The sequence below is a fragment of the Cyprinus carpio genome, chromosome B20 (assembly GCF_018340385.1).
Source record: "Cyprinus carpio isolate SPL01 chromosome B20, ASM1834038v1, whole genome shotgun sequence".
Lineage (NCBI taxonomy): Eukaryota > Metazoa > Chordata > Actinopteri > Cypriniformes > Cyprinidae > Cyprinus > Cyprinus carpio.
The window spans coordinates 3,173,122-3,195,636 of NC_056616.1; the positions used below are offsets into that span (position 1 = coordinate 3,173,122).

The window sequence follows — 22,515 nt, forward strand, 5'->3', positions numbered from 1 at the left end:
TTTTATTGTAGGTCCTTCCCTGATCTCTGGCACACTTTAGTTGTCCTACTCAATCTTGGGACTCCCCATCCCGGACGAGCCCCCAACTGCTAAAATAAAGTATTTGAGAAGATCTAATCTGGTTGAGCGATGAAGCACAGAAAGAGGGTAGGCTACCTGGGACCAAGAATGACACAGACACAAATAGTGTAGTTCACCCAAGGTTCATATCTTTATTGTGTGGGGTATATTTATTAGGGCTGGGAAAATAAATTGATGCATCACAAATCGAGAAATGATTCGGCAACGATTCTGTGATTTTCCAACTGCATTGCGATTCTTTCTTGAGTCGATTCTGAGCTTAGTTTTGAACAGCAGATGGCGCTGCATGCTTTAAAACTGCCGTGCTCCGCTTGTTTCCAAATCCTTACACACACTTGAGCCTAAAATAATCAATCATAAAATTCGAAAAGGATGAAGCGAATTACAAGAGTGTTCACAGTGGGCTGTGTTTACATTAATCTGGCGTCATAAAAGCATTCTGAGCCGAGGTGAAATTACAGACTCAGCCGAACGCACAAGCGCTCTTCAGCTCTTCTTCATGAGTGTGTGAGTGTGCAGATAAAAACTAGAGTAGAGCGCCATCTGCTGTTAAAATCTAAGCTCCATAAGAAACCAATTTAACAATCCATTCCAGAGAGAATCAAGATGCATAAGGAAGATTTCAGAATCCATCCACGAATTGATTCTGCATCGATTTATCATCACATTACAAATTAATAATTAAATGAATAAATAATATGCATAGAAACAAAAGCAGGTCTGAACCTAAACCAGTATAGACCACTGCTGGATACCATTCACAAATTGTGTAAATTAACTTTTGACTCAAAAGCTGGTAGCTATTGACCATGTCACAATTTTTCTGTGGGACTAAAAGACCTCGCTTTATAATTGCTTTACAATAGCTGCTCATGTAATGTAAATGCCATACTTGTCGCTTCCCATTTTCTGTGTGTTAAAAAAGAAAGAACAGATCTTTTGTACTTTGATATGTTTTTACTTTCAGATCCCAGACAAAGGAAATAAAACGCTGCATTATGTTGACTGAATACAATGATGAGAACTGAGAAGAATCCCTTGTAATAACCACACAGTTACAGGACCAGGAACAGAATGTCATCAGCACATCTTCCAGCACAGTTTCTGTGCATCTTTACACAGTTACACACTTTACACAGCCTGCGCAAAATTCTGTGTAAAGACATAATGCTGCATGACCGCCTGACTAAATGATGCCAGCGCTGACCCACCCCAGTATCAACATATATGGCTCTTATTGCAGTGTAAATGCATTCATGCCACCTGCGAGCAGCTTTAAACAGTTGGCGTAAAGACAGATAAAAACCACTTCAGAAGCGCTTCTGTGCCAAATTTATGCCAAAGTGTAAATTTGGCCAAAGAGAGGTGTGACAAAAACACATTCTTCAGTGTCATATGACGATATGTGTCATCTTACCAAGCCAATTAAGGATGCGTCATCGCCATATAATTAAACCTGCGCTAAGAATCATGGGAGTGATGTGTCCTTTAGCAGTGAAAGCTCTTTGAAGCTCTTTGATTTGGAACAACCCCTCAGTTAGCAGCCGTGATTGTTCTCACTGCGAAGTTCCCTTCATAGAGGGACTGATGCTGTCAGGAACACAGGTAATGAAGTAACACCTGTATAACCAGTCTGCTGTCATACCACACACTGATACTGAACTACCCTCAAGGAGAAAAGCAATTAACTAACGCTGCGATGAACAATGCTGACATTTACAAGGTGTTACACACATAACATTCTGAATACACACTCTCACACCCCCTCACACACTGATGCCTTGATGCTATAATGCACACAATCATATATTCATCAAAACAATCAGCAAGTACACATAAACGCATTAACATACACACAAAGATACTTATACATATACTCAGATTCACCCACTTCAACCAACTAAAAGGAAGGTTTTTTGACACTTCATATCATCTTACCTTTTTCCCACATTTTTACTGCCTGTTCCATTCTTACAGTATGTGTTCTTTACAAAATCTTAAACATTAGTTCAACTATAGTGCACAACCTCTACTTAATAAGCATGGTTAAAATAGGGGGAAATGAAAAAAATCTAATAAAAATAATAGTTGACACAAATCTTGTTTTTTTAGACTAATTTTTATACCGGAGACGAGCAAACAGCAAGTGGATTAAAAAAAAAAAATGTTATGTGAAGAAAAAATCCAGGTTTTGAAGTCTTGAAGAAAACAGCATGAATGCGTAGCTCATGAATATTAATCAGATCGCGTTGGCGTTACTTGGAAACCTTCCAATGCTTTTCACCGATTGGCTCGTGCTGGTTAGGCGCCGCCCACCGGCGCTGCAGGAACAGTACAGTGCGCCTGACACACACCTGAGTGACACACACCTGAGTGACACACACCTGAGAGCAGAGCCGGGGCAGAGAGCCGAGGTCAGCAGCAGGACAGAATGAGAACGACTGAGAGTGTGCAGCGATGGAGACACTTTCACTGATCGCACTGTGTTTGCTCTGGACAGGAACAGCAGGTCAATACAAAATCTTTCTTTCTATCTCAACGCATGAGTCTGTGATTTTTTTCTTTTATAAAAATGTATCTCTGCTGTTTCCCAGCCATGATATTTATGACATATTTCTTATTTTAATTATAACGTCGTGTGATTACTAAATAATAACGATACACAATAGAACCATATAAATCAGTTATATCTGCCATTTCAAGACTATCTGGAGCTATTTCAAGAAAGGCGTTTCAACCCAACCCAAGCTGCTCATTTTCTGTTTTATGACAGTCAAAGCCTCTTTTATGGCTGTATTACAGTGCATAATAAAACAGCATCCACACACACGTGTTTTCACATTAAAGCTCGAACTTTAACAAGCTTTCAAAGAAAGGCTCCTGTCTGATTTTATTTGTATTATTATTGTTAGTAGTTATTTTATTTATTATTATTATTGCTGTTTGCTATACACACATTCAGAAACATCAGGAAGCAGATTTCTCTTGTGCCTCTTCCTGTGGTTTTATGAAATCTGATTTATTTGAACAATGCCTGAACTTGACTATTTCCTGCTGACGCTGTGAGGCTCTGAAAACTGGGGACAGCTCGAGATGAACTTCAAAACGTTGAACATGTGCATACAGATCTCAGAAAGCAGCTGATGTGTGTTGTATTGTAGCGTCTTCAGTTGAGCCCCGTAATGTCCACTTCTACTCCGAGAACCTGAGGAACGTTGTGAGGTGGACGCCAGGAGCAGGATCCCCCGCTGACACCGTCTACACTGTGGAGTACGCCATGTGAGTGACCTCGCCAAATACAGCACGCTCAGAGAGAGTCATCCACAGCAGCCTCAGACATTATAAGATACACATATATAATACGTTTTGGTCACATAATATATGTGTGTGTACTGTGTTCAGTTATTATGTATTTATAAATACACACACATAATGTATTTATTTAGTATTTTTTTTATTTTAATTTATATCATATATAAATATATTTAATATATAAATGTAACATTTTTCTTAAATATATACATGCATGTGTGTGTGTGTGTGTGTGTATATATATATATATATATATATATATATATACATAATAAATACACACAATACACACACATATATTATGTAAACAAAAACTTTTATTTTGGATGCGATTAATCATGATTAATAATTTGACAGCACAGCTAATTTCAAGCAGACAAATAGTTTATTTTATTTCATGCAACTCTATACAAAACACCCTAATCATGATTAATAATTTGACAGCACTAATTTCAGCTAATATTTATTTTATTTCAAGCAACAAAAAAGTTTTTTTCTGGGGGTGGCATATCCCACATGAAAAATACTGTAGTAATTTATAGTGTTTTTGAACCATACTACAGTAAAGTACTTGAATTACTTTGCTGTGGTAATATAACAACTATAGTAATATATACAAATTACTTTATGTAACCGGTGTAGTCTGCGTTGTTTTTTTCATGAAATGACCAGACGGGCATCAGATGACAGCTCGACTTTTATTTTATCCACTGATAGGGCTGATAAGACACAATGTTATTTTTAGACTGTGTGAATTCGCCTTCTTTCGTTTCTCTCCCATGCAGAGACAGTGCAGAAAGGGCAGAGAGAAATAAAACATTCAAACAATGAAATGAAATGTATTCGGCAACATTGGTAACAAAACAGCATACCTGATGAGACACAATGTTATTTTTAGACTGTGTGAATTCGCCCTCTTTCGTTTCTGTAAGATGAATGTAGAGTGCAATGCAATTAACACGTGCTTAAAGTTCACATCGGACAGAAAAGTGATCAAACTTGATGAAAATACGAAAATAATCATATACATGAAAAATAATGTCCCATATATGATGTATATGACAGATTTAAATACAAAAGTACTTTAAAATAAAAAGATGTAATTGGATTAATTAGAGCTCATTAGAAACCCACCTCTCCCATCCAGAGACAGGCATATCAGGTACACGTTTGAACATTTTGTGTAATTCTACATATGAAGAGAATACTTTCTATACCTGTTACATTTTCTCAAAACTGTACTTTTTTCTAACTACAGGGAATATTTTATTACAATACGCTACAGTTTGCTGTAGTAAAAACTAAAGTATACTACAGTATTTATTACAGTTTATCAGTTCACTATAGTTAATACTACAGTATGCTGTAGTGTTCATTAACAAAGTGTTGTAAATACTATAATATATACAGTAAAATACACTTTATTATAGTATAGTTCAAAAACACTATTACTATAAATTACTATAGTATTTTTTCATGTGGGATTTGTTGGCTGCTTCAGTTCAGGAAATTAATCGTTACATTGCAAAGTGAGAAAGAAATGACAGTAAGCTCAGAAGTCAGTTTTCTAATGGTTGCAGATAGGCCTGTAGACATGATGAAGAACAGAGACGTTAGTGGAGGAAGAAAATATCTGGCACAACATTCTCTGCTTCCCTGAGCTGTTCACGTGACATGAGGTCTTGTGTTGTCCTGCAGTTACGGTGATGAGGAGGAGAGCGGCTCTGAGCGGGTGAGGTGGAGGCGTGTGGAGCACTGCTGCTCCATCACTCAGAGTGAATGTGACCTGTCTCAGGAGACCTTTAGCCTGGAGGAGGACTACTATGCCAGAGTCAGGGCGGCCAGCGCAAACACACAGTCTGTCTGGACCGAGAGCACGAGCCGCTTCAGCCCCGCGCTCCACAGTGAGTGCACTGCCTGCTGATGAGGTGCTGCCAGACAAAAACAGCAAACATTGTACCTTAATAGAGCTACAGCAGCTGGTCAGTGGGGCAGAGCCCTCAAAGAGACGCCGTTGTACTGACTTTATGCCTGAATGGTGCATAGTCATACCTTACAGTAGTAATACTGTATGTGACCCTGGATTACAAAACCAGTCATAAGTGTCAAGAGAGTTTTATCCCTTATTTAGCTGAATAAATAATCTCTCCATTGATGTATGGTTTGTTAGGAGGACAATATTTGTCTGAGATACAACTATTTGAAAATCTGGAATCTGAGGGTGCAAAAAAATCTAAATATTGAGAAAATCATCTTTAAAGTTGTTCAAATGAAGTTCTTAGCAATGCATATTACTAATCAAAAATTAAGTTTTGATATATTTACAGTAGGACATTTACTAAATATCTTCATGGAACATGATCTTATCTTAATATCCTAATGATTTTTGGCATAAAAGAGAAATGTATAATTGTGACCCATACAATGTATTGTTGTCTATTGCTACAAATATACCTGTGCTACTGATGACTGCTTCTGTGCTGCAGGGAAACATATATACTCTTATGGCACAGTTATACACTCTTTAAGGGTAAAAAAGTTCAAGGTGTCTCTATTAGGGTTCTGCCTCAGTGACAAGCTGCTGTAGCTCTCAAGGTACAGTTTGTGCTCTTTTTTCTGAGATTGTGGATGGATGGCTGTTTTTGTAGATTGTTTATTTAAGCCTAGATAAATAGAGAATAGCAGTATGAAGATGAATAATGATCAGCTCGGCACTGATTCGCTGTATGTATGTGAATGTTTAGACAATTTCAGTCCCTCCCTTGTTTACCATAGTAAACATAGTTCCTGCCAAAATACCACAGTTAATGCAGTCACTGTTAGTAAAGCTTCTATAAAACATTTCACATTCAGTCTGTGTTAAGCTTTCACAGTCTTTCTGCCTCACTAATGCAAGAAGTGATTATGGTGTATATAATTACTGTACATACAGATTCTACTTCCTAAGATTTGGAAATGACTCATGTGTATTCCTTAAATCCACGTGTGACTGTGGTGTTGATGCCAGTAATAACACTGGCCACGATAAAATGGCACATGAAACAATAATGACTCAAACAAACAGGCGCCATATTCAGATATCTTGGGCTATTAATCACTGTTCGTGGCAAATCATTAAACTCCGCCCCCGAGAGCCACGCCCACATCTCAGCATCCAATCAACAGCTGATGCACAGAACCAAGTCCCCGCCATTTCCGAAAATCACTGCAATACATTTGATCAAGAATTTGTGTCCACATAGTCGGCTGGTCATTACTGTGAAATAACCCGGAAATCAGTTCAGCTTTGCACACCGCCTTTCCTCTTGTGTCATAGAAGTATCATACAATTAAACAATACAAATCAATCTTTTCATGTAATAATTACCCAACACGTCACAACAATCAACAAAGAGAAATCTGAGCTCCCAGAAGATCTTCCAACAAAGAGCTGAGCTTGTTTTACAAGCCGTAAACTCGTCCCGCCTATTGCAGCGTTAGGGTGTTTATTAGGAAAGTAAACAGGGTAAAACACAAAGTAAGTCAAACACAGACATTAAAACCACATAAATGAAATGTTCCTCAATTAGAGCGAGCTATATAAAGATATTTCTTATTCAGCATCATCGCCCAACCCTGCACCACCCTTTAACCTGTCAGCATAGTGTTTCTGAAATGTTGTGACTCATGATTTATCCCGAAACTACGCAGATACTTCAGCCGTCCAGGAGCAGGACTGTCATGAACTCATCGTGTCAAGTGTTCACATCGTGCTGATTCCCGCAGACGTCTCTGTTATAAACACAGTGCTTCTCTTGATGTGTGATTACAGCAGCTGCAGGCATCGCTGAACTCTGACCCTCATAAAAGCAAATCATTAGCTTCTAATCGATCTGTGTCACACAGCGATCCTCGGCGCGCCGCTGCTGGAGCTGACCGTGCTGCAGAACTACATAAACGTCACGATCAAGGGGCCCTTCAGATGGAGAACCAAGAGGACACAGAAGGAGAAGTCACTCTGGATGATCTTCCCACACATGATCTATAACGTCTCTGTGTTCAACGGCAGGAGCCGTCACACGGTGAGTCAAGTCACCTTCATTTATATAGCGCTTTTAACAATACAGATTGTGTCAGTTTCTAATAGGAAAATACTATATTTGAGTGTGTCAAAAATGCAAAATGAGTGTGCAGAAAAACACTCGCTCGCTCACTTAGACAAACAGGAAAGTCATTTCTCTTGCACGCTCTTTTGTCGCTCTGCCAGAGCTACATGCTTCTTAAAAATGGGAACGTGACGCTGGGCCCTCTGGACTTTTCCAGCCAGATCTGTGTGAGTGTCCAGGCGCAGTCGGAGTCTCGGCCTCTGGCCTACAAACCCAGCGAGCAGCAGTGCGTCGTGACGCCCAAAGGTAACCCAGCTCCATCAGCCTTTTCACTTTCAGATTGGCCGGCGAACAGGTTTGAGCAGTATGTGACTGACAGGATGAGCTGAGGAAGCCTATCACTTTCTCAGCTCGTGCACTGCGCGCGGAGCTGGACTTCCTCATGCATGAGTCTCCAGCTGGTGTGAAGGTGTGTAACCCGCTGGTGTTTCTCTCCCGCTGTAGACCCGTTCAGAGACCAGCTGCTGGCTGCCGTTCTGGGCGGCGTGCTGCCGTCTGCGCTCTGTCTGTGTGTCCTCGCTGTGCTCGGGGGACTCGTCCACTGCTACATCACCGACCACAGACAGAGACTGCCCAAGAGCACGGTATTAAAACAGACACACAAACCTCAATCACACCGTATTTAGAGAGCGCAATCTCACAGAGAACTGAGGAGGGGCTAGTCTGACCACCGGTTAGAACAGCTCCAGCTACCAGAGATTCAGTCGGCCGGGACAGAAATTATGCTATGAATGTCACTTCTGAATAATCTAATGCATCCCTACTGAATAAAAGTATTCATTTGCAGCTAATGCAACTAATGTGTGGTAGACAACACTATTCAGAAGTTTGGGGCCAGTATGATTTTCTTTCTGACAGAAGTTAATACTTTTATTCATCAAGGATGCATTAAAATGATCAAAAGTGACAGTTTGCACAATGTTCAGATAAATGTTCTTTTAAACTTTTTATTCATGTGTGAATCCTGAAAAATAAAATGTATCACAGTTTCCATGAAAATACTGTGCAGCACAACTGTTTCCAACATTGATAATATTAATAAATGTTTCTCAAGCAGCAAATCATCATATTAGAATGATTTCTGAAGATCATGTGACACTGAAGACTGGAGTAATGATGCTGAAAATACAGCTGCGCATCACAGAAATAAATTACACTTTAACAGAGATTCACATAGATTAGAGCTATTTTAAATAGTAATAATATTTCACAATTTTTACTGTATTTTTACTTAAAGAAATGCAGCCTTGGTGAGCATAAAACACTTTTTGTTACTAAGCCCATACTTTTAAATGGTTGAAAGATGCCTATGATTACAGTATTATCACAGAAGGGTTTCAGAATAGATCCTTCTGTTTTTTATTTGAGGATGGGTCTCTTATCATGTGATCTCGTCATCAGCTGACAGTAGTTTTGATCACATTATAACAGCGCTGAAGTAACACTGTACTCTTGTCGTTTCAGCACGTGGTGGATATGAATGAAAGGCTTCACACTCTCCAGCCAGAAAAGCCTCCAACAATCATCGTTAACGTGGTCAAAATGGGTTTGTATGGAGAGGGGTCGGCTGTGCCTCAGCTGGTGTGCGGTGAGGACTGGTCAGCGGCGTATGCTCAGGTTCTGCAGCCGCAGCCGGTGTGTTACGCTCAGCAGCGCGCTCCGTTACCAGACGAGGAGGACTCTGTGAGTGTGGACTCAGAGCCGCAGGAGTCGCAGCACAGCGAGGCTGCAGATTACGGCATCGTGCTGCCGGCCGCTGTCCAGACCCAGAGCAGCCCATACCGGACACAAGAGCACACAGTGAACGCCTGTGAGGATGAGCCAGATGACCAAGCGCAGATATTCCTGGACTGGAGCCCAGAGACCCGACAACTGAAGATCCCTCTGATGGGCTTGTCAGGTCTGGAGGACGAAGCTGAGATCCGGACTGAAGCGGTCACGCTGCTGCCTAACCTCATCCTGAGACAGAGCTCGGGGGAACACGGCGAGCCAGAGCCGGAGCTGGAGCCGGAGCCAGAGACGGACGACTTCATCAAGATGGAGCGAGCCTGGGGCCTCGTGATCCACTCCAGCCCAGACTGACAGAGGAATAATGCGCTGCTTCAGACTCCGGACACAATATGAAGATACTTTCACTATGCATTTTACTAGGTTTAAGGTTTACACATGAGACGATAATAGGGCTGCTAAACCATTAGTCGCAATTAATCAATTCAAAATAAAACTTTATGTTTACATACTACTGTATATGTGTGTGTAGTGTGTATATTTATTATGTATACATAAATACACACATGCATATAGTTCATTTGCAAAAACAGATAACAGATAATCGTGTTTTTTTAACTGCAGTTGTGTTGTTTCAATTAAATAATTATAAACAATAAAAACATGATTCAAGAAAATAAATAAAAATGAAGTTATCTGTTTTTGCAAATAAATCCTTCATATTTAAACAATTATTTGTATGTAAACACTTAAATATAGGTATTTTACACATAAATCTAAACATATTGTTCCTTAATATATACATGTATGTGCATTTAGAAATATACACAGTACAGACACATATAGAATGTAAACATAAACTTTTATTTTGAATCCATTAGTCGTGACTAATCGTTGTGCAGCCCTAGAGGATATAATGAAGGATTTCACATTCACTGTGAACGTGAGACCTCATGAACAAAGCTCACTTCTCTAGCTTCTGTATTAAATTACATTTAATCATGGCCAACACTTTGCCTGGACACTGCTCAGGGAAATCAACTTTGAGCCGGTCAGCTGAGCTGTAGATGTAGATTTCAGAAAACGTAACATAATCATATAGTGAAATATGTGCAGATATTTCTTCTTGTGCATCAGCCAGATTTCATTTGAAGGGAATGAAAACAAGGCTGTGATCAAGAGTTTGTACCTTAATGAGTTTCTGAAAATGCATAGCAAATATGAAAAGAAGTGGACAAATAATAAACCATGCTTTGTGAACTTTAGAAACATAAGACAGTGTGACACTGTGTGTGTACTTATCAACGACGAAGCTGAAAAAATAATTATATTGAAGGAATTCACGTTTTATAATATATTGTATTTTTATATTTTAATTGTACATAAACCAAATGATATTTTTTATTGAAATATGAATACTTATAGTTAGAAAAACATTTTTTTGTTGTAAAATGTGATGAACATCCAGATTAATAAAGGGGATATAAATACTGCAGATGTTTATTTCATATATGCACTGAAAGAGAGCTTGTTCCTGTTATAATCATTAATGCTTTCAGCAAGCTCTCTTCTTTTGGGTTGATTTGATTATATACAATAAATATGAACCTGAGAAGTGTGTTCAGGTGAATGAGTATGATGAGATTTATTATGCTATTTATTTGCAGTCTCTCACTGAATGTTCAGTTACACAGTGATTTATTACCATCTGCTAAACATTGACATTTTGACATTCAGACAAGCAAAGCTTATCTTAATGATTTGCAACTAATCTGGCATTTAATGAGAGTCAGAGCTGATCTGTTCATTCAGCTGAAGCAGTAAGAACAATAATGTAAATGTGAATACATGAATATACACTCTTAAAACACACTGTATAGAGAAACTGTCCTTTCCAGCGGTTTCTCTTCACACACAGTGTTATCAGCGAGTGATATTCTAACATATCATGTTCTGTTTAGTTCTTGACACATTGTAATCTCTGTTTGTTTGTTTGTTTGTGTTTCTCTTCCGGCGCCGTCCGTCTCCATGACAACCGCCGCCGCGTCGCACAACACAGAAGTCCAGTCTCGAGACAAAACTCTGCACCGTTCAGGTTAATGTTGTGTCCGTGTGAAGATGTCGAGCAGTCAGGCCGAAGGCGTTATAAGAACCATCATCCGGGAGATCGCGCAGACCTGTTTAAGCAGAGGACAGAGTCTGTCCGAGACGCTCATCGCCTTCATGGTGAGTGACTGAGACTCTGGTAACTTACCTTAATGAAGGAGTCAGCTCCAGCATTTACACGTGTGTCCAGGTCAAAGCGGTCGTTCTGGACCCCAGGAATCAGTTTAACGTGGACAGGACTCTCACAAAGCAAGATGTGCAGAAACTCATAGAGGTAAGTTCGGTTTTCTGATAGACCGAGGCTGTATAAACCGCTTAGACTAGTCTTAAAACACTGGACTGCTTTCACAGACAGGGCTTAGACTCAGCCAGGATTACGCCATAGTTCAGTTAGGACTTTCAAGTATAATTTTAGAAACTTGCCTTTGAAACAGCTCAGACTTACATTTTAGTCTGGGACCAAGTTTAATTAAGCCTTGTCTGTGAAACTGCTTAACTTAACCCTCAAGCATCCTTCGTGTAGCAGCCCTTCATTGGACATTTGTGGACACATTTCGGGAGCTAAGTTCTCAGTTGTGATCCCAATATGTTTTTTTTTTATGTTTCATTAATGTCATATCACTATCTTCTATAAAATAAAAACTATCAATTTATGCATTTTTTTTTTTGTGTGTGTGTGATTTTTGGTGTTTTTTAATTTATTTACCTCTAAAAGTACCATATGTTATGTAAACTATCCCTATTTTTATGTTATATTTAATATTTCTTTTACTCCAGTATATATATATATATATATATATATAGATATATATATAAAGTTCAGACAGCCCAAACCTAAAATTCAGGTGACTTTGGTGACATCTGATAGTATAAAAATATCAACATATCAAAGAAATCAATAGCCGCTGTGTGGCTGTAGTACTTGATGGCTGCATATAGACTGAAATAGTGTAACGTACGTAACCTCTTAAGTTTTAGATTTCATCACAAGGTAAAATTGTAGAATTTAAAAAATATACAACAATGCCAAAACAAACTTACAGACAGATCTGACCATGAGGAAAAGACAAAGTTGGAGACAAGAGTATTTTTCAAATTTCAATAACTCAAAAAAAAAGGAAAAATGGTACCAAACAGGTAAGAATAACCAGTAAACCTCACAAGCAGCATGTTCCAGACATTTTCTTCAACAAATCTCGCAGTAGGACTTTGATCTGACTTTGAAGTGTGTGTGTGTGTGTGTGTGGACAGTGGCTGATTGGCACAAAAAACAAAACAAATCAAAGAAAGCTCAGTCATTGGCTCATTCAGTTCTTTGGTTTTGTATGTGTGAGTGACTGTTTTAATCGACAAAATTAAAAATACAAAACCTGCTGTGTTATAGGCTCATAAAAAAAGGACACTTGAGGGTTAAAACGTTTCAAAGTCTTGTCAAAGCTCTGTATGTAATAAACAAATAAAAGATGAGTGTGTCTGAAGTAAGTGTGAGGTGTCTTCAGCTGTGTGTGGACAGACTGATGGACCAGACCAGTCCCACTCTGAACACCATTAAGATGCAGGTTTACTTCGACATGAACTACACATCTCGACGTAAGTGTGGAAACAAGCAGATGATCAGGATCTCCTCCAGCGGTCCAGACTGACTGCGCTGAGTGTGTGTGATTGTCTGTCTGTGTGTCAGGTGAGTTTCTGGAGGTTCAGCAGAAGGTCCTGCAGTCCCGTTTGCCGTCGCTGAGCAGAGAGATCACAGACTCTCGAGCCAAGACCAGAGAGGACCTCAAGAGCCTGTACGGCAAAATAGTCAGCTATGTCATCCAGCGCTCCAACCTCGGCTCGGCCACAGACATCAGCACCGTGAGAGAAACCACAGGTATTCACTGACACTCATACAGTAGCTCTGGAGACTCCTGAATATACATATGCAGTACTGTCCAAACACTTGGGGTCAGATTTAGAAAATACAGTATTTTTATACCGCATGGGTGGATTAAATTGATTAAAAAGTGACATTTATGATGTCGCAAAAGAAAAATAAAATGTATCTCAATTTCCACAACAATATATGAGTCAGCACAACTGTTTTCAACATCGATGATAATCAGAAATGTTTCTTGAGCAGTAAATCAGTATATTAGAATGATTTCTGAAGATCATGTGACACTGAAGACTGGAGTAATGATGCTGAAAATACAGCTGTAAGAAGAGTCAGAAGTGATAGTTTCTCATGCAGAATTATTTATTCATAATAGTGCGTGTTGATTGGATTGAACGAGCTCTTTCTCATCAATACTCTCCAGTCATGGGAGCCAATCACCACAACGCATGTCATATTTCATGATGTTGCTTCACTTCAATATCTGTATTCAGATATTGCTCAGAAAAATGCAAAAACAACCCATTTCCACTTGCTAATAAAATATATGATTATTGATCAATGTACGATCTATACATTCCTGTTAATACCTCATAAAATGTGTTTTGGGGTTTCATGACCTTTAACATATATTCACATAGAAAACAGCTATTTTAAGTCATAATAATTTCACAATATTACTGTTTTTACTGTATATTCTTTGATCAAAGAAATGCAGGAGAGCAGAAGAGACTTCTTTTGAAAACATAAAATCTGCTGACACTTTTCTTAAAGCCTTTATGCACTATAAAATTAGCATATAATTCATTAAATAACCCTTTATAATGCATTATACACAAAGGCTATAAGTGTTACACTAAATCTTTACAATGCAACTTTTGACCAGTAGTATATATGACCAGTACATACTGTATATCTACATCTTTATATATCTAATCAGATTAAATGCATAATACTTGCTCAGCTCACTCATAAATTGCCAGGTGAGCAGTGAATACTGTAGTTTGTCTCTGTAACTCTGAACATGCATTTCTGCTGCTTTTGATCTTGTGTGATGATGCTGTGCTCATGGCAGCAGGTGTCAGTACAGGATGACTGCGTGTTGTTTGTTGCAGCGGCGCTGCAGAGCGTCTTTCCTCAGGCTCAGCTGGCGACCTTCATGTCTCTGCTGAAACAAGACAAAGAGCAGCAGCTGAGCGAGCTCGCTCTGATCGTCAGCGGCATACGCCTCTTCAACAAGGACAGCAGGAAAGGAGGAGAGGGCATCCAGAACCGTACGTGAGTCTCCCCGAGTCCACTCATCCTGACCTCATACTGTCAGCGCTCACTTCTCCACGTGTCTCCTGCAGTGCCAGCCGCTCTGAACGAGACGCTGCCGGCCGCGGCCGCAGATATAGAGAGTGAACTGGCGGGATGTGAGCGCTTGGCGTGGCAGTACACGGCCCTGCTGGAGAAGATCTGTGAGCGCAACGAGTGCCCCGTCCACCCCGACCTGCTCAAACAGGCTCTGTACAACACACGCCAGCACGAGGCCTTCCTCAGACTCATACTGGTGGGTTTCACTGTTAGAGAGAGTCTCATCAGGTCTCTGCTGGCAGACAGACAGACAGGGCATTAGATCTTAACCACGCTCCTAGAGAACTCACTCTCTGCTCTCTCTCTGAAAGGGGTCATATGATGCAATTTCACGTTTGTCTTTGGCGTGTTACAATCCCTAAAGTTGCAAAGACTACAGTCTCAGACCCAAAGAGATATTCTTTATAAAAGTTAAGACTCGTCCACGTCCTCCTGAAACGCCTCGTTTAAACACACCCCCACATCTCTATGTCACTGTGTGGGAAGATTTGCATAACACCACCCAGATGTTCAAGCAAAGAAAGAAGGCTAACTTTTGTGTGTTTCCAAATATGGTGAGGGGCGTAACATTTCCGTCACATGCTTGAAGCATTCAGCCAATCACAACGCACTGGATAGCTGGCCAATCACAGCACACCTCACTTTTCAGAATGATGAGCTTTGTAAAAATCAATGCCTTTCAGAAGGCGGGGCATAGAGGAGCAACAATAATAAAGCCACTAGAAGGCAAACCTGCAACCATTAGCCAAAAATGTGTAATGGCTAAAGCTAAAGGAAAGGAGCCCAGAAGCGGTTTTATTTGAATGGATGTCACTGGAGGAGATGCTTCAGTACGCTGAATAAACAGCTTTTTAGAGGAAACAGCTCATCATTTAATGAATGGACAGCCTATCATCTCATCTTCTCATTCATTCCTATGGTATCCGTAAACAGCGATGGAGTGTCGCAGAACTCTTACTATAGGGAGATGACCCTATAGTAAGACAGTCTCTGACAATATTTGTACGGTATGTGGAAAAGAATGTTTTTTGAACCTTAAACTGCGCAAACACATTTCATTATTTTTAGCATCGTCATATGACCCCTTTAAGAACGTAAGGCAAGTGAGTGATTTGAATCAAATCAGTCTCCATGATTCACAACTCTTAAGATCAAACTGCACAAGAGACTCTACTCACAGATGTTCTCCATCCACATTTTTCCTACACCCATGGCATTTTGCGTAAATTATTGGAGTAACTTTCGTTTACACTGTAAACAATCAGCAAAGCGTTCGGTCTATGAACGTAATAATAAGCACTTTAAATAAAAACTGGGTACAATGACGTGACATTATTTTACTGACCCTCCAACCATCAGACATACAGAGGAAAAGTGTATTACTTTCAACATACCATAAATAACCCCTAAACTCGATGCTATCTGCAGCAATATCACTAATGTGATAAATATCATTATAGTAATATGTCTATATTATGTAACAATTGCATTTTACTACATCACCGTGAAAACAAATCTGGAAACAGACGAGAGAAAAATTTAAGATTCTAAGCGAAAGATGTGTGATTTGCAAATTTAATCAGGACAGCAGACCACAAATCCGCAGTAGTCTATATGTTGTCTTTTTTTTGTAAAGTTACAGTGCAGTAGGCTTGTTAGGAAAAAGGAGGATAGATACTAATACTGTAGGATGCAATGCTCTAAAAAGCATCAAAATGTGCGTTATGCAGAAACATTATAGTGTAAAATAGTCCATTTGTGATTGAACTGAATTTAAACACAAGTATATTCATATTCAACATTTCTCTCAACTTGGCTGATTGTTACAGAAATATTTGGGCTGTACTAACAGTATACTTACCTAAGGAAGTACTGCATGATAGGAGCTAACTGCACGGGTTAAGTTCGGGGTTAGGATCTAGTTATTACCTTATTGTAATTAATATAAGTACATAGTATGAACATGCGGGACAGGTCTGTAAAATAAAGTGCTACCAACATTTCAGTTTGTTATTAGAATCAGAATGTAAAACCTTTGCTTCAGTACTGCGATGCAGAAGCACTTGAACAGCTGTTATATCTGATGATAGCTGGTTAACATGGTTTCGAGCTGGTGGAAACGTGTTTAGATGCGTAATCATGGTGGTTAGGGCTGGTTAAAGCAGCTAGGTTTCATAAACCAGATTGTGAAAATGTGATTGTGATTGCGTCATGCTCTAACCCCTCTGGCCTGCTTGTCTCCAGGGTTTCCAGCACTTTTTCATGTTGGAGATGGTGCAAATGATGGGGACATGACGCTGATGATGTATGATGAATATATGACAGTATACTGATGTGATTTGGTGTTCATGTTTCATCAGGCGGACATCATCCAGAGCGCAAAGGAAGTGACGCGGTTACAGTCTGATCTAAAGACTCGAATGACGCTCCTGAAGGACACCGTGCACACCAAGACCACAGTGCCCACATCACAAGTGTTTGTGAGTGATTTCTGTAATGCTGTTGTCCATCTGACGGTGCTGAATGTTTATTGATAGTTCACCATTTTAATGAATTTATATTGTGAATTTTACAATATTATTTCAAAGCATCTTTACAAAGAACAAGATAAAGACATTAAATTCAAAGAGAAGACTCGTTCATATGAGGGAGAAATAGTGTATGGGTTTGAATCTTCATTGTGTGATTGATCTGTAAACTATGGAAACCTGTTCCCGATACGGAATAAAAAATAAAGCTAATTGTGACTTTTTATCTCACAATTATTTTCTACTCTATTCTAATTTACAGATCAAAATTCTGACTTTTTTCAGTAGAAATGTGAGACATAAACTCTTACAGTTCTGAGTTCTGAGACTATTCTTTTTTTTCTCAGAATAGCAAGATTTAAACTCAGAACTGGAACGCAACTGCATTGCTGTAAATAAATTGCACAATGTAAAAAGATTTCAACAGTCTACTAAATCCATAAATTCAACATGAATACACTGGAGATCAAAGGCTTAAACACAACACAACATAAAGAACTGCAACACAGAACTTCAGTACACGGTGATAATGACCTCAATGGAAAACAGGTGTGAGGAAAATAATGAAATGTCTTAGCAACTAAAGATCAAACAGGAACAGAGAACAGAAGAAAAAAACTAAAAGTCCTTGAAAATGAAACCAAAACAGAACATAACTGTTACATGCAAACAGTCACATTTACCTTTTTATTTTCTTTATTCCATGTTTCTAAAATATATTCTTTATTCCAGTTCTAAAAATATTTTAAGATACAGTGACAAGAAAAAGAATTAAAAGTGAATTTGTTTTTGTGAAATGTGCTTGTGCTCACTTAAAGAAAGTTTGTTGCATTTAATGAAAGGCGATGCATGTAGATTTATAAGCGTCACTCTTCTTGTCAGCCTCACTTCACAGCATTGGCTTCGCTCTGGACGGGACTGGAAGGCCAGATGCTGCTACTGAGCATGCTCACTAACGTGGCGTCCGGTCTGAGAGCGTTCCTATCAGCGCAGTCTCTGCTGAGCCCAGATCAGGTGGAGCTGCTGCTGCATGGACTGCAGGTGCAAACGGATGCGGACAGATGCTCTGTGACAGCAGGTGCGACGGAAACACCTGTTGAACTTTAGGACCAGGTTCACTAACAGCTCACACCAGTGCAAACCGCCTACTGGTATTAAAAAAGTAAAACATTAGTGATGAAAAGGCATGGACAAAGCTATTTTTGCATCTGTTCTTATTCCATATGCATATGTATTTAAATGTATTACGTAACATAATTTACCAAGGTTTGGTGGTCACTGTACTGACCCAACACCCAAAAAAGCAGGCCTTAACCCATTTTATGCTTTGCATTTATGCTGCTTTGGGTAACTGCATTAGTTATTATGGAAATGAGCTGCACCGGTGTTCTTTGATTTGCTCATTGCCAGATCATCTGCTGAAATTTCCACTCACTTTAGTAAGTGCTGAGCTTCAGTGTAACAGCTGAAGACTTGAGAAGTGTCAGGGGAAACGAGTCTAATATCTGAATACGTGTGTTTGTTTGTTTCAGAGAGCGTGTTGTTGAGTCGGAGATGAGCTCGTGTGAATGGTGTTTTCCTGAGAGCACAGCTCACTTTGAGGACGTGCCGCTGCAGTATAAGGGCTTCTGTGGCTTCACCCTTGTGAAGAACAATGGCCTTTTACTGCCAGGTACAAACTCTGAAACTGTGTGCATTGCATTTGATATCTGTTTTCTTTGATAAGACATATTAGTGTCTCTTCTCAGGCAATCCAAAGATTGGCGTCCTAAAGCACAAGGAGAAATACTACGCTTTCAGCTCCAGGAGCGCTGCATACGAGTTCGCCTCTAAAGCAGATGAGTTTATAGCTGCTGCGGTGGAGATGGCGAAGAGACAGCCAGAGCTCATCCAGCTGCTGCAGCTGCATCAGGAGTTCGCCAGCGTGACGCCATACTCTGAGGTAGCCACATATACGTCCCTCGCTTTTGCCTTCATGGTTCGTTATGGTTTCAAACCATCATTTAACTTCTAAATGAGACAATTTCTGTTTGTTGTTAAAATATAATAATTTCACAGTAGCTGTCATAACTGTTTCGTAAAAGATTTATTTAAACATACATTAAATAATAAAGACTTCACGAACAGGTAAAGTAAAATATAATGAAGTATATAGCCTAGTCTAATATATATGAACAAAATGCTCTTCATTAGACTTAATTTCTCTAAGCAAATAAGGCTATACGTGAGGGATACGTGAGGGGTGAGATGTTCATTCATGTATAATTCATGTTAAACTAGTGAAGATGAAGGGATGATGGCACTCTGCGCTGCTGTCAGAACTGAGGAGTTTATACAGCGATCTGTCGCGATCTGTTTTAAAGAGCACCAAAACGGCATTTATTGTCTGAATTTCCTGGAAAAAAATTGAATGATTTGTTCAGTACATGTGCCCGTACTGAACCGAAGGACCCAGAATACGTGTATCGTTACACCCCTAATGTTAATGTATCTGGTCTTGGAGGAATAGATCTGCTCCGCTGCTGCTGCAGAGCGAGTACTGAGACTTGCTACTGCCAATACATCCAAAACATGCTGCAGACATGATCACCCCAGAGCAGACCTGGACAGGTGGAGCTGGGGAAGGCGGAGGGTTTCTGAACATACCTGATTTCCAGTTCTGATCCCAGCTTCAATAAGCCTGCTGTACTCACTTACCTGTGTTCTCTGCTATCTGTTTTGTGATGCATTCATTCAAGAGATTTGTTCAAAAACACTGACTCATCCAGTAAGGAAACAAGTGAAGTATTTTTAAACCATTGAATCATTCATTCAAAACACTTTCTAATCATTTTAAGAGTATTAAATATATTATAAATAAATATATATTAAAATTTTTAATTTTGACAATTCATTCAAATTAAACACTTTTAAATAGACTGCAGCAATTCATATTTTGTCTCACATACAGTAATTTGGTTTAGTTTAGAGTTCTATATTTGAGACAAAAAAAATCATGATTTTCAGTTTTTCCAGCATTGTGCAACTCTACTATGTGCTTAAACCCTGAGCTAACAGACTTTTTTGCATATTGGCGGTGTCGAGGTCATTGATTGGATGAATGCAGTATGTGTTTACAGAACAGCTTTACCTGAAGTAAAAAGCAGAGATTAGCACGACAAATAAGCACAGTGTGAAAAGCCTGTATATGTTATTCTTCTACAGACATGTATAATAGTACATGAAATTTTATGCTGCGTTCAAGTCCTCCTTGGAAGTTCGTACTTACGAGTTTACAAGTCATAATTACAACGTTGGGTGCGTTCAAGTCAGTTTTATTCGGCACAAGATGGCGGTGGACCTTTTAATAAATTATAAGAAAATACAACAGGGTTTGTTAACTCTGCTCATAGAAAATGAGAAGCAAAGAAATTGCATCAAGTGTGTTTTGCGTTTTTAATATTTTAAAATAATTTATGAAGCCACTTTAATCTGTATCACATAAAAACTTATTAATTGTTATATTGCAATCCTGTCTATCAATTTCAACTAAAAATTACCGTCAACAACAGATGTTGCATCCATCGATCCACTGATTGTGTCATGTCTCTCGTTGACGCCCCCAACTCAGAAACTCAGAGCTTAAAGAAAATTCTGAGTTTTCCACTCGTAATTACGACTTTGTGGTGGCGTTCATGTGCGTTTAACTCGAAAATACGATGTATCTGACATGACTTGAACGCACCATTAGTGTTTGATTTAAAGGTGCAGTCTAGAAACACAAGCAGCTGATGTAGAAACTCACACAGTACTGCTCATGTCTCAGATGCAGTCAGGAGAGAAGCTGCTGGTGAAAACCATCTCTAAGAGTGACGCCAGCATGCAGACCGAGACTCACCCTCTGGAGACCAACATTGTGAAGTCCTATGAGTGGAACGAGTGGGAGCTCCGAAGAAGAGCCATTAAACTGGTGAGAGGCGTTCACATACATGATCTCAGTCCAGACACGCATTCGAGACTTTAACCCTGTAAGAAACTCTCTGTCTCAGGCCAATCTGCGGAATAAAGTTACACGCTCAATGCAGACGCACGCGAGTCACATGAGACGACACAACAGCACACAGACGTTCCTCCCTAAAGACGCCGTCAGCCAGACGAAGCGGGACGGGGAGAGTAACGTCCCCAAAGCACAGGTGTACCTGTCAGGACTGAGAGGAGGAACAAACATGATGAAGCTGGATCTGACCAGAGCGGTTGATGAGTGACCTGCACACTGTGTACACGCCTCTGTAATAACAGCTGCGTCTCAGGCTCTTCAGAAGCCTTTGCTGAACACAGGACGAGATCTTTATCTCTCAGACAGTTCTCACTTTATCTTCTGTGTTGATAGAAGGTTGATTTTTGATTAACTCTTTTGACAATGCATTAACTCTTTTGACAGTGAATCCCTGTTAATCACTTCCTCTTCCCACAAACCTTGTGTCTGCTCAGATGGATGCACTTCATTGTGTGTTATGAAATATTCTTCTAATCACACAGTAAAGAGAATATGAGTGAAATGCAATGAGAGACTCGTTCATCACTTTGTCTGCCTGCACTGAAATGATCACTGGTTTGATGAAAAATATGTTTATTCATTTTTAATACATTTATAAATTATTACAAAATAATACATGATTAGTTATGAGCAGCGTTCAGAAATATTATAAAAATAGCATTTTTTTTTTTACATTTCCTACATTAATGTCACTAATAAAGCACCTATTAGTGACTTTATTTACTTTCTGAAATATTATAAAAAAAATAGCATTTAATTTCTGAAATATTATTAAAAAATAGTTTTTTTTTTACATTTCTTACGTTAATGTCACTAATAAAGCACCTATTAGTGACTATATTTACTTAAATATTATAAAAAAATAGCATTTACTTTCTGAAATATGATACAAAAATAGAATTTACTTGATCAAATATTATAAAAAATAGCATTTACTTTTTGAAATATTATTAAAAAAATAGCTTTTTTTTTAAAAAAAACAAAACAAAAAAAAAACAAAAAAAAAATACAAACGAAACGGAACCGGAGGGAAAGGAAACATTTCTTATGTGAATGTATGTTTTTTGAAATATTATTAAAAAAATAGCTTTTTTTTACATTTCTTATGTTATAAAAAAAGGATTTACTTCCTGAAATATTATTTAAAAATAGCTTCTTTTCCTTTTTTTTTTCCTTTTTTTTACATTAATGTGACTAAGCAACCAATTAGTGAATACATTTACTTTCTAAAATATTATATAAAAGTAGTTTTTTTATATTCCTTACGTTAATAATTTGTGAAGCACTAATTAAGAGCATTGTGTTTACATGCACTTCTGATTTTGTAATTGTAGAATTTCTTCTGATCTT

The 22,515-nt window shown here is 38.9% G+C and overlaps 2 protein-coding genes across 2 annotated transcripts; both read left to right on the plus strand.

Moving 5' to 3' along the window:
• Window positions 1–2,409: 2,409 nt before the first annotated feature.
• On the plus strand, window positions 2,410–10,759 carry LOC109045469 (interleukin-20 receptor subunit alpha-like). The gene is made up of 7 exons (XM_042747063.1): window positions 2,410–2,590; window positions 3,243–3,360; window positions 5,092–5,297; window positions 7,279–7,454; window positions 7,640–7,784; window positions 7,983–8,122; window positions 9,003–10,759. The coding sequence occupies exons 1-7, from the start codon at window positions 2,539–2,541 to the stop codon at window positions 9,618–9,620; spliced, it is 1,455 nt and encodes a 484-aa protein (XP_042602997.1). The 5' UTR covers window positions 2,410–2,538; the 3' UTR covers window positions 9,621–10,759.
• A 396-nt stretch (window positions 10,760–11,155) lies between these two features.
• cfap206 (cilia and flagella associated protein 206) lies at window positions 11,156–21,676 on the plus strand. Its single transcript, XM_042747087.1, has 12 exons — window positions 11,156–11,492; window positions 11,563–11,646; window positions 12,872–12,962; window positions 13,054–13,242; window positions 14,361–14,519; window positions 14,595–14,797; window positions 16,962–17,081; window positions 18,012–18,224; window positions 18,678–18,801; window positions 18,878–19,071; window positions 20,935–21,078; window positions 21,158–21,676. Exons 1-12 carry the CDS (start codon window positions 11,385–11,387, stop codon window positions 21,371–21,373), a joined length of 1,845 nt encoding a protein of 614 aa, XP_042603021.1. The 5' UTR covers window positions 11,156–11,384; the 3' UTR covers window positions 21,374–21,676.
• Window positions 21,677–22,515: the final 839 nt, after the last annotated feature.

What these genes read in the sequence shown, in the direction of transcription:
- LOC109045469 (XM_042747063.1), top strand. Translation starts at nt 2,539, where the DNA reads ATGGAGACACTTTCACTGATCGCACTGTGTTTGCTCTGGACAGGAACA. An exon ending in GCTCTGGACAGGAACAGCAG is followed by an intron (nt 2,591 to 3,242) that starts GTCAATACAAAA and finishes GTTGTATTGTAG; the next exon opens with CGTCTTCAGTTGAGCCCCGT. An exon ending in CTTCAGCCCCGCGCTCCACA is followed by an intron (nt 5,298 to 7,278) that starts GTGAGTGCACTG and finishes TGTGTCACACAG; the next exon opens with CGATCCTCGGCGCGCCGCTG.
- cfap206 (XM_042747087.1), top strand. Translation starts at nt 11,385, where the DNA reads ATGTCGAGCAGTCAGGCCGAAGGCGTTATAAGAACCATCATCCGGGAG. An exon ending in CACCGTGAGAGAAACCACAG is followed by an intron (nt 13,243 to 14,360) that starts GTATTCACTGAC and finishes TGTTTGTTGCAG; the next exon opens with CGGCGCTGCAGAGCGTCTTT. An exon ending in TGCCCACATCACAAGTGTTT is followed by an intron (nt 17,082 to 18,011) that starts GTGAGTGATTTC and finishes TCTTCTTGTCAG; the next exon opens with CCTCACTTCACAGCATTGGC.